General features: G+C 38.8%; 1 protein-coding gene across 10 annotated transcripts in view; it reads right to left on the reverse strand.

Annotated features, from left to right (window-relative positions):
- Window positions 1-10,733, reverse strand: part of atxn2 (ataxin 2) — a 28,800-nt gene extending 18,067 nt beyond the window's left edge. For 3 of the 10 annotated variants that reach the window (XM_041786630.1, XM_041786628.1, XM_041786622.1), the window contains exons 1-8: window positions 10,013-10,732; window positions 8,455-8,485; window positions 8,055-8,114; window positions 7,556-7,627; window positions 6,108-6,258; window positions 5,191-5,205; window positions 3,048-3,172; window positions 2,753-2,844 (exon numbers count right to left, since the gene is read on the reverse strand). In XM_041786630.1, the coding sequence (XP_041642564.1) occupies window positions 2,753-2,844; window positions 3,048-3,172; window positions 5,191-5,205; window positions 6,108-6,258; window positions 7,556-7,627; window positions 8,055-8,114; window positions 8,455-8,485; window positions 10,013-10,122 (656 nt within the window). In that variant the 5' untranslated portion in view covers window positions 10,123-10,732. Of the gene's footprint in view, window positions 1-2,752; window positions 2,845-3,047; window positions 3,173-5,190; window positions 5,206-6,107; window positions 6,259-7,555; window positions 7,628-8,054; window positions 8,115-8,454; window positions 8,486-10,012 lie in introns of all 10 variants that reach the window. The other 7 variants (XM_041786625.1, XM_041786624.1, XM_041786631.1 and 4 more) reach the window with 5 other exon arrangements.
- Window positions 10,734-12,205: the final 1,472 nt, after the last annotated feature.

The following is a 12,205-nucleotide window of genomic DNA, read 5'->3' on the forward strand; positions in this document are numbered from 1 at the left end:
CATATTCCACATTATTAAGCAGGCCACATTATTAGAGGTTTCAAGCAATATAGGAAAGAAAAAGAATCTCTCTGCTGCCAAAAAGTGTCAAATAGTGCAATGCCTTGGACAAGGAATGAAAACATTAGATATTTCATGAAAAATTAATCGTGATCATCATACTGTGAAGAAATTTGTGTCTGATTCAGAGCACAGACGGGTTCATGCAGATAAAGGCATAATGAGGAAGGTTTCTGACAGACAAATTCATCAGATTAAGAGAGCAGCTGCTAAAATGCCATTACAAAGAAGCAAACAGGTATTTGAAGCTGCTGCTGCCTCTGGAGTCCCACCAACCTCAAGGTGTTGGATCCTCCAGAGGCTTGCAGTTGTGCATAAATCTACTATTCAGCCACCCAATCCAATGCTCACAAGCAGAAATGGTTGCAGTGGGCCCAAAAACACATGAAGACTTATTTTCAAACAGTCTTGTTGACTGATGAGTGCCATGCAACCCTGGATGGTCCAGATGGAGGAGTAGTGGATGGTTGGTGGATGGCCACCATGTCCCAATGAGGCTGTGACGTCAGCAAGGAGGGGGCGGAGTCATGTTTTGGGCCAGATTCATGAGGAGAGGGCTGGTAGGCCCCTTTAGGGTCCCTGAAGGTGTGAAAATGACCTCGGCAAAGTATATGGAGTTTCTGACTGACCACTTTCTTCCACGGTAAAAAGTGACTGACCACTTTCTTCCATGGTTAAAAAAAAAAAAAAAAAGAAGAAGAAGAAGAAGAAGAAGAGCAGTTCCTTCTGTAGCAAAATTTTCTTCATGCATGACAATGCACCATCTCAAGCTGCACTAAATACCTCTGTGTCATTGGCTGCTATGGGCATAAAAGGAGAGAAACTTATGGTGTGGCCCCCATCCTCCCCTGACCTCAACCCTGTTGAAAACCTTTGGAGCATCCTCAAGCTAAAGATCTATGAGGGTGGGAGGCAGTTCACATCAAAACAGCAGTTCTGGGAGGATATTCTGACATCCTGCAAAGAAATTCAAAAAGAAACTCTCCAAAAACTCACACGTTCAATGGATGCAAGAAATGTGAAGGTGATATCAAAGAAGGGCTCCTATGTTAATATGTAACTTGGCCTGTTAAGATGTTTTTGATTGAAATAGCTTTGATTTAAGTAAAAATGACCTCCTAATGCTGCAAATTCAACAAATGACCATTTTCAGTTCTTTAAAACCAATAAAATGTTTTCAAACTCTGTTTTGCTTAATAATGTGGAACAGTATATTTTGAGGTTTTTATTTTTAAATTGTTATTTAAAATTATTATTATGAAGTTTGTTCAAAAACATTTGAATGATGCTCTTAAGGCTGATGACTTGAAAAATACTGACTGTCATTTGCAATAGTATATAGGAAAATAAGAGAAAAATGTCATTTGCTTAATAAATGTAAAAAGCAGTGTAACTTTGTCATTTTACCATCTACAGAGTAGAATCCAAAATTTCCATGCAGTGCTTCTAAGATGTTTTAGTGTTGTAATTGTCCTCTCGATGCTCCGCTTGCTAACGCCCTCCATTGTAAAATAGCATTAGAGTCTTGATTTATGGAGGTCAAGAGGGCATGCAACACCAAGTTTCTCTGAGGGCACCCTCTGCTGGGTCGAATGGCAAACTACTTTAGACTGCATGATGCACTAATAGAGGGTGTTTCTTGACTTTGAATGTCTCATTTCAGTTCAAATATGAACTTTCACCCTCAGGTTTGAATTTCGAAAATAAAAAGTAACAGCCCTGCCGCACAGAGACAAACATGCTGGTCAAACTAGCTAAGACAGATAAATTTTGTTTTAGAAACCAATGTTTGACCCAGCAAAAACAGTGAAAATAAGATTGGTGTTAGATTACAAAAAAGTGACGGTGGAAACTGGTGACTTTAACCTGAGTGCTTCCATGGCTGTGTGTATCAGTTTGTTTTTCATTTTTAATCAAATGAGGATATTTTGATACAATAATTATTAACTTAACAAAGAGTAATGTCTGTTTTTATCAGCTGCTGTAATGACAACATGTACAAACACAGTTGGCTGAATGTCACAGGTTAACACAGTCCCAAATTCAACTAATTTATAAGGAGCATTCAGAGGAAAATATTGGAATGCAGTGTAGACTGTGCTGATTTGACCACCGGTCAACAGTCAGAGCTGATCTGTTGTTACTATTGATTATTTTAGTTAGTGAAGAGCTCAAAATTATCACCCTATTTACTGTGGAGGGTGACAATGATTGTCTTCTGGACAAGATTTACCCATAATCGAGGTTGTGTGTACTGAAGCACAGTAAGAGAATAAAGACTTAGGAAACCTTTGCAAATTAGACCTTTCCCACATTATTCCTTTTTGATGTAGCAGATTTTTTATTTTTGTAAGCTAAAACCATAATTATTAAAATTAAAACAAAAGAAAGTCTTGAAATATTTTAATCTGTATGGGATAAATGTAAAATTTAAGGAGGATTAACTTTCTAACGTAAATCAATGTGAAAAAATGAACTAACATGATATTCTCATGACACAGCCAAACATAAGAGTGAACTCTACCCCCATCGTGCCACCCACCTCACAAACATATATTGTCAGTCAGTAAAGCAAGCTGAAGATGGGCAATTACTGAACAGAGATAGAAAACACATTGTTTGATAGCAATCTGTACACATTCTATCAGAAAACAGACACATAGCAAAAATTGTATACAAAAAGAAAGCTTACGTATATGTAGACAAGCTGCTGTCATATGTAGACAAGACTCCATATTTCTCCTCGTTGTACTTGAACATATCATTTGGGTCCCACCCGTTTGACTAATGTGAAGAAAAAGACAGCAGCAAAGAGTGAGAACTTCACAGAAGGACCTTATACAAGTTCCAATTTCTGCATATCACAGCACACATGCTCAAACCTTCACTCTAAAATGTACAAGTCACCATATAAAAGACCTGTATAGATTCCATTCTGTTGCTCACAACTAAAGAATCAATGGTTTGTGGAGTCTTTGTTTTCTCACCACATCTGTATCCAGAGACTCGAGGCTGTCAGAGTTGTGGGTCTCGCCTCCATCCCAGGGCTCTAGATCTTTCTCTTTATGCTCGCCATTGATCCGACCACTCACCGCTGCATCTGTGAAATTGTCTGCAGTACACACAAAGAATACACATCTATGTACAGCATACTGCCTTACACAGACACACACACAAGTACATATACACAGAGAAGCTCATGATGCTATACAGTCACATGGCTGCCCTCTCACTGTGTATGCAGGGAAGCGCTCATGCCTCAGGAGCTTCTGCCACAAGCTCTCACAGCAAAGGCCCATATAGAGGTAAGGGTGGTCGACCAGGCACACCCACTGACAACCAGACATGGGTCTGACTGCATTCAGAAAAATCCTTTCAAAATAATTGGAGCGATTGCTTGAGCAAGCCTTGGTGAAGGTTACAATGATGAAATGTTCTGGCTGAGTCAGAACAGCCTTGTTAAAAGGAAAAATAAGTATTCCTCATCACTATCTTAGTCTATGAAAAAATGCACTTCATTTATTACAAATCACCCTGGCAACACCGCATGTACAAGAAGCACTTGAGGCTGATGATGACAAACATATTTTCAAGACCTTTAAGTGAACTCAAGTCTTGAATACTTTAGTTGGCTCATCTAAACCAGGGAAAGGCACGCTCAAAGAAAAACCCCAACTGCTTTTGAAAGGAAATCTCGTCTCATGTCGGCCCAAATCTGCTCCCAAACCCTCAGAAGTGGTACCAATGGACTTGGTGCACACAGCAAATCAGCCACCTGGAGTTACATAACTCAGTCGTCCAAACTCATCCCAGTATCTCTAGCACTGGGCATGTTCAGAAGTATTAGACTGGCACCATACAGATAGAGTGACTAACTTGCCTTGGTTATTTTAGTAGAGGTTGTTGAAATGCTCTATGCACTCTGTCCATCCAGGGAATCGTACACAAATAAGGTTTACAAATCAAACGTGAGCACAGTGCGAGATAAGCAAACATGCATTTAGATTGCAGTCAATTACATGACCTGTAAGCACCACAGGGCCAAACCAGATTAGACATTCTGTCACAACTTGATTTTCATACAATGCTCAGGAAGCAGATTTATGTGCTCATGCACGACATAAGATTTCAATCTGTTGCTTTCAATGGAGTCGTTAAGTACAGTTTATAAATGGTGTCCCTTTTCCCTCTAGCTCCAATTTCAGTTTAGTTCTGGACTAGTGAGCTTTGAAAGGGAGGTCCAGAGAAGAACTTTCAGTTTAGAAATCACAATAATGCTTTTAAATAAGTATTAAACAAAAAATAAAACCCTTTGTAACATCCCCTATTTTTTTCTTATCTTATAAATAAGTCTGCAAAAAATAGAATAAATGTTGTGTATATTAACTTTATACTGCAATTACATATAATTATACAGTGAGAAAAAGGGTACATGTTAGCTACTGTATAGTTAAATTTTTACATCTTTTCCATGTTCATCATGTTTTGCACCACACTTGTATTTGGAACATACTTTGTTCAAAATCCAAAATAAATTCCAGAGCAACATTTCACACCAAGTTAACCTGACAGTAGCTTTTGGTAGCTCCGATTTATCCAACTGTATGAAAAAGTGTGTGAAATTTTGAGCATTATACTCAGACCTCCAACCAAAAAGATAAATGTATTCATGCAGAAAGAGTAAAAATTGTTTATTTCTTAATATTACAATTAATTCAAACGTTTTGCAATGTTTTGCAAATTCTGATATTGCTGTGATAAAGAAAATAGCCATTGATTGTGCAGCTCTACTCTTTACACTATAAGCTTTATGTTTCCTTCACCTCCTCAGCTGCATTGTTAGCATATCATTAGATACATCAACAGCCAGTAAAAGAGCAACTCTACCACAGAAAGCAACATCAAGTCAAAAGACAACCAAAGATCTCCGGAGCAAAAAAAGACCTGCATCAGGTATTTCTTTCTTATTTTTAGATTATTTAGCCCTGAATTCTTAAAAAGTCATTAAATTTGAATTAAAACGCAGCCAAAGGTGACAACAGATCAGCCTCAAGCCTCAATGGGAGTTTTACAGATTTGCTTGGGTGCATACAGAGATATATGAGAGAAGAGGAAACAGTCATATATTACCTGTATCAGAGGAGACTAGACCATCAGAGAGGAGAGACAAACAGATGACACAATCAGAGGATGGACCAAAAGACAGAATGACTGACTGGCCATTACGCCAGCATTTGACTTCCTAATTAACATTTTCAGGATGCTTATCATCAGTGTTTGATCTTAAAATGGAAATTAAGGACATTTCTTTTACAGCTTGAATGTGGTTCTTATTGCTTTAGTCAAGTCATATTTGTTGTGTGTGTGTGTGTGTGTGCCTGTGAGTTTACATAGTGAAATGGTGAACCAAGTGTATGTACCTTGTGAAAAAAGGGATATTCACAAGATAAGACTATCCCCATGGAAGAAGAGCTTCATCAACTTCAGATCAGTAATATTAGCAAAGAAGCTAACTTCTCTCTGGAATGTTATGAGATTTTATAAGGTTCACAACTTCTGATGGGGAACCGTGAATTCAAGTAATGAAACCCTCACACCTTTTTACCCATTCAGTTTGCAGGAAAAAATATCCCCAAAGTCAATTTTAGTTCAAATGAGAATTGTGTGGGTCTAGATGAAATAGATGAAGACTCATTCAGTCTTTATTGAGTGTCCTTGCTGTGCCAGGGCAACCTTTGGACCAATCAATAGATTGCATTAGTCTTCAATGACTGACCACTCAGAGCAGACACACAGATGTAACTTATGGCAAAGCCTCAGTGACATCAAGGCAGGGAATACAGACTGAACAAGATCAATATGTTGTGTGTGTTTACTGATCCTTATTTACTATTACATGCTCTGTTTGTGTGAAATGAATACAAAGTGAGACACTAACCCAGCAAAACCGTATGCTTCAGGAAATTTTAGTATGAACAACAATGGGTACATAAAGACTGTAGTTTGTGTATGTAGAGAAAATGTGTCTACACAAATACTCTCAGTACCTTTCCTGGCAAAATTCAGGTCCACGTCTTTGAAGGTCACTACTACGACATCTGAAGCCTTGAAAATAATGCTCTCCACAATGTCCTCCTTCCTGGGGGCTATGCTCGGCTCTGGGCTCTTTCTGTGAGCTGCATCCAGCACCAGGTCACACTGTGGGAGAAAATTATATTAAAATGGATCAAAGAAAAATGTGAACTACAACAACAGCCTTAATTATACACAGGAGAAAGGAGGGATCATTAGACATGGAGGACTGGTAGCGTGAACTGTCTCAAACATGCAAGTATCTGAAAATGGATGAAGGAAAGTTACTAGAAAATAGGATGACTTTTGGCCAGCTAAAACAAAACATATTATGTATGTCCTACTACTTTCAGACAATTAATTTAGAATCAGTTCATAGACAAATAAGTGATCAATTCATGAAAGCTGCAAAAAAAAAAAAAAAAATCTGATAAACACAGCCAGGGAAAAGAGAACCTAATCAAATAAATCCCTTCTTGTGTTCTACTGGACTGAAAACCTGACAAGTTGGCCCAGTATTCCTGCATAAAAATTAACCACAGAAACCCTCTCTAGGCCTCTGCTGACAGTGTATATAATTTTGGGTTTGACTGACATAAAGTAATTGAAATCTGCTTTTTCACTGGCTTCCACACCAGACGAAGGAGTTTGTGCACTGCAATAGGAGAAAACAAGACCCCAATTTCCTAAAAAACAATCATTTATACAACAGCTAATACCATGCAATGTGAAAAAAATTGAAAACACAAGTCTTGCAACCAGAGATTACATTGTTGACAGAGAGAGACAGTGTACAGCAGGGTCGTGAGTACAGCTGGTTGAATATTTCACCATGTTTGACTGTTCAACTTGCACACACTGTGGTAATAAAATCCAAATGTGATGCTTTGTTTTGGTCTGAAAACAAACTAGTGTGTTTGCCTGAAAGCACACCAGAATCTGTTTATTTTGGAGTATCCTGCCAAGGTTACTCACTTTTCAGTCTCACACCCTTATAAAACAGATACAAAGATGCACAGAAATTAACATTACAGTTTGCTGTAAAAGCAAAGGAGTATTTATATTTCCTACATTCCTTCAAGATCAAAAGTTAAAGGCAAATTATCTAGTCCGAAGCTGCAAAAAGTGCTCAGGTTAAGCTTTAGATTTGTGCAAAATTAAATTTCCCCCACAGGAGACAGAATGGAGAATACCTCAACCTAAAAGGGAAGATGAAGGACCACATACCTCTCATCCATAAAAGGAAAGATAGAAAGGGCGATCTTTGTCTAAGCCACCTAAGGGGTGAAGCTGCTATTGACTGCTGGCTGGGCACTTCTTCCCTGCACAGTTAACCTTCATCATTATTACTGCTACAGAGAAAACCACACATCTTGCTCCAATTCTAGCACCTAGAAAGAATACTGCATCCAGCCATCCTTACCTCTGGACCATATGTCTTAAATACTCCTTCATACACTGCTCCATTTTTCACCTTCAGCTCACACTTGGCCCCCTAAGAAAGAAAGATGCATTATTAATCACTGTATGAATTATGTGCTTGACAAATACATTGTCAAATTCCATTCACACATGTATAAAACAAACTTAGAAAGCCATCTGTTGTTAAACAGACAAGTGATTGATCAGTCTTTGCTTTGTTTTTGCAACCAGCTGTCTCTACAAATCACACAGGCTTTGTTTATAGCAGCGTAGACATTTTGAAGAAACAGCATGCGGTCAGAGACTGACTGCAGCATGAACTGCTGTTACAAATTAATTTAGAGTAAGCAATATTTGCATTGACGATTCAGGAAAGGGTTTTCCCTTTTATGACTTTGCTTATTACTCTGTTTATAAATGTGACCACAAAAAAGACAAAATTCAGATACAACACACTGAACATGTGTCATTATATAATGAGATGATACAAGTGAACATACCACCACAGAAGTCAAGACATGGACCATCCTCATATTTGCATATACACCATTGAAAATGACCTAAAGAAATAGAGCATGGTTAATCTTGGATATTTACATTATGAAAACAAGAACTATGATAAAAAGCCTAATAGCTTTGTGACACTATGGACCTCTGTTTCATTCATAAGTTATTCTTATAAAAATGCTTTATAACCACTTTATTCATGCTGTCTCTGTGACATATTCAGTAAAGCATTCAAATAAATCTTATGCATTTCAAAAACATGTCACACAGAAGTGACTTTGAACAGAATGAACAAGAAGAAGCATTAATCTTGTGAGTTTCAAAAAGCTGCCTCTTCTCTTTACTATCACTGCATTCAGCCACCATAAATCTGACAATGAACCAGGTACTTACAGCTGCAGGACCTTTACCACTGTGTCTGCCCCTGAAAAGATGGAAATGGTGTCAAAAATCACCATCATTATCACCATATACTACAATACAGTAACCACTGATGGGGAGGTATGTAAATCTGGATGACTAAAATCTCAGGAGGTGATGGTTTGATTGCCCATGATTTTACAGAACTGCTCTTGCACATTTTAAAAGGGGGAGCAAAAAATGATCATCCACACAAATTGTCAAAATTAAATAGATTGAAAATGCTCATTAATTACCCATTTGAATGCAACACAGATTTGTAAATTCCTCACGGGCTCTAAGATATTTTTCTAGTAAGAAAAATGTTCAAGCTGCTGCCAGCCAAATACTGAGTAGCCTACATTTTTTTTTCCCAAGCATGTCCTAAAATGCACCTTGTTCAGCAACTGGCGTGTAGCCAGACATTCATTCTCTACACAATGTAGCCAATGGCCACTTTTCTTACATTATATCTATTGCAGAATATGAAAAAGGGCTCACTTGTAAAGTATTGGTTCCTACAGATTATGACGAAACAAATCCAACTCATTTCGAAATCTAATAGGCAGGCTTACTGTACATGTGTTAAACTGGACCAGTCTTATTTTACAATTTCTTCGCACGGCCTCAACAGATAAAAACCTACGCAATGAATGGGACGTACTGTCCTAGTGACCAGTGAATAGAAGCCTGACCGTGTTAACACCTCCTATAACCACAATACGTATGCAGCTTCTGCACTGACAGTATGTATTCGCTTAATCTTGGGACCAGATACAACAGGAATGTCATGCTTCAAGGACACTATTTCATACGAGCAGCAGCGACGGGAACGTCAAGGTTGAAAGCCCGTCGGTCTATAATTCCCCTTTCTCCTCCTCACCCTCGTCTCCACACCCGCCCATTTCTCTAGTGCGCCCACACGCTTTATATCAATTTCTTGGCAATCCCCTTGCAGCAATATTGCGGTAATGTACCAAGCTATCGATATTGAAATTAAAACAAACAGTTGCTATAAAATAGCCTCATGGTGAAAAGTCGCACAGGCTGTCCCGTTAGCTAGTAGTACTGAATGAGGCAAGTGCACTGAATAACAAGCATGGGCTGTCAAACGGCTAATTAACGCTAGCTAAATTGACTCCAAGCTGATAGTTAACTGATAGCAGCAACTTGGCAAGGAGCTTCGCTGCAACACACATGAGGGAAATGGGATTCTCTGACCAAACAACAGCAAATACAAAGGCAGACAGCAGATAATACGTCTAATCTTGAGTGCAAGTCGAGGTTATGTTACGTCGAAGTTGCAACATTATTTGAGCAAGCAGACAGGCCTCACTAGCTAAACAGCATAACGTTACACTGAACGGCCAACGCGTATCAAGGCCCGCATACCGTTCACTAACACGTATACTAGTTCTGGACCGTTTAACGGAAATGTCATCTCTCAAAACTGCCACTACTAGACGTGACGGTGTACAAGCATTGAAAACTGCCCACATTTACCCCGACTGGTGTGTTTATATTCTTCAAAGTTAATGTCTAAATTACAGACCTGCCCATATTCTGTCTTCCCCCGCCGCTTCCTCCGGCACCGGAGGCGGCGGCTCCAGCTGTGTTGCCACCGCCGGGCTTACTGCGATTACCACCGGCCTTCATTGACATGGTGATCCCATAAAAGACGGCGTTTGAAATAGACCAGCTTCACACCGCAAATCCTTGACGACGAGGCGGTGTGTGGTTTGGTGACAGCTCGCTAACGTTAGCAAGAGCGATGAGGCTAGCTAGCAGGCTAATGTCAATGTGTCTCTGGAGGAAGATGCTATGCTAAGAAGCAAGCTGGCTAACAGTTGCTAGCTAAATTAGCAATCTGTACAATTCTTATTAAAACAGAAAAAAATATACATTTAAAAAAAAAGACAACACGCGCCAATCACTCATCCAAAACAAACATGGGTGTAACACCTCTTGTCAATTAGTTGTATACGCCTGACAAAAAATCAGATTATCTCAAAATAGGGTTTACAGCTATCTCGGCTTCTTTCCGTTGCTAACAGCGAAAAGACCAAAACAGTCTGAAAGGGCACAAAAAACAGCGGAGGGATATATGAAAGGCGTAACGGCTCAAAACATATAACCAATCAGTCGTGCTCTATCTATTCCGAAAAGCATTAGCCTGCTTTTAAAACATACATAGTCATCTTTAATACCAACCACTAAAGGAAGCACGTAGATACTCATTTGTTTCGGAAAATTAGACCTACAGCACGGCACTATTTCCAGGAAGTCCGTGAATCCTCAACGGCTGTTTGGTGGCATCCACGTGAGCCGGCGAACACACTAAACACACTGCCGCACAGGGGAAACACGTTATCTACACACTGCGTGAGTGTGAGAGATGGGTACAACAAATACATGTTAAATACGGCGACACAGACTTTAGAGGCAAGAAGGACGATATCATAAAATGACATCTTTTATGAATGTCCAGAGGCCAAGATATGGTGGGAAGCTGTAAAAAACAGTATTTCCAGTCGGATTAAATGAACCGTTGATTTGATGTACTTAGATATCCTTTAATTTTATTTATGGAAACAACAAGTAATATACCACTGACGAGCTACAGCTATATCAATAGGGCAGTGCCCCGTAACTCTGACCCAGACATCTTTTTATTCATCACTCCAATCCAATCCACTTTATTTATATAGCACATTTTAAAAACATTCAAGTTTACTGACTGTACTGAGACATTATAACTATTTTGCAACTAGAAATATATTATATCAAACTCGCCCAGATGAATAACAAGGAAAGGAATATGCACAAACTGTATCACACTGTTGTCTTTGCTGGATTAGCATTATGTTATGTTTTCCCTGTATGTTTTTCAGAGTGAATCCCTCTCTGGTCAGTGGATGCATTACTTTATTACTTCTTGAACCTTAATGATTGCAGATGAACAGAGTAATCCTAGAATGAAGCATTAGTGCCTGAATGATTACCACTGTGTTTACAGTTGAATTGTTTTTACATAATTTCACTGTGTTGAAAGTGAGAGACAGTGATATCACCTTTGTGCCCATGTTGCCTCTTCCTTAAAAATTGGCCAACAATTAATGGCAGTCTTAGTGAAAACATGAGACATTTCAAATCTGAAAATTACATTATGAATTACATTATAATGGAAAGCTGAAAGCTATATGATCCTGAAAAAACTTTTATCAACATAGTCAACCTGTGCTTTCAGTCGATTATAGGGAAATGAAAATATATTATTTATGCCAATAACATTTCTTTTAGAGCAAGAAAATAAGAAATTTATTGTCGTTATCTAGGTGGCACAGATGGCCTGGCAGTTGGGTCCCGCCCCATGTCAGCAGGTGGCTCTGGTTCTGGTCTGGTGTAGGTACTTGGTTCTACACTGGCCTGCGCCTCCTTTACCGCCATCTCTCCCCCATTCTCTCTTCCGTTTCCAACTCTATCTACTGTCCTTCTCTCTAAAATGTAAGGCAGTAAAAGCCCTAAGATATACCTTAAAAAGTTATCACAGGGAAAAGCAGTTGAGATTTGTATTTACCTGTTGGAATTGGTTTTGTATGTTTTGTTGATATGTTGAATGTTAATCAACCGACGACAGTTCTTTGTAATGACAACATATATGCAAAATAAATCATACTGAAATTCATACTGTAAGAAATGAATGGAGAATCCGTTTTAACTTTTGTTTGAAACAAAATAATGTTTT

The sequence above is a fragment of the Cheilinus undulatus genome, linkage group 5 (assembly GCF_018320785.1).
Source record: "Cheilinus undulatus linkage group 5, ASM1832078v1, whole genome shotgun sequence".
NCBI lineage: Eukaryota > Metazoa > Chordata > Actinopteri > Labriformes > Labridae > Cheilinus > Cheilinus undulatus.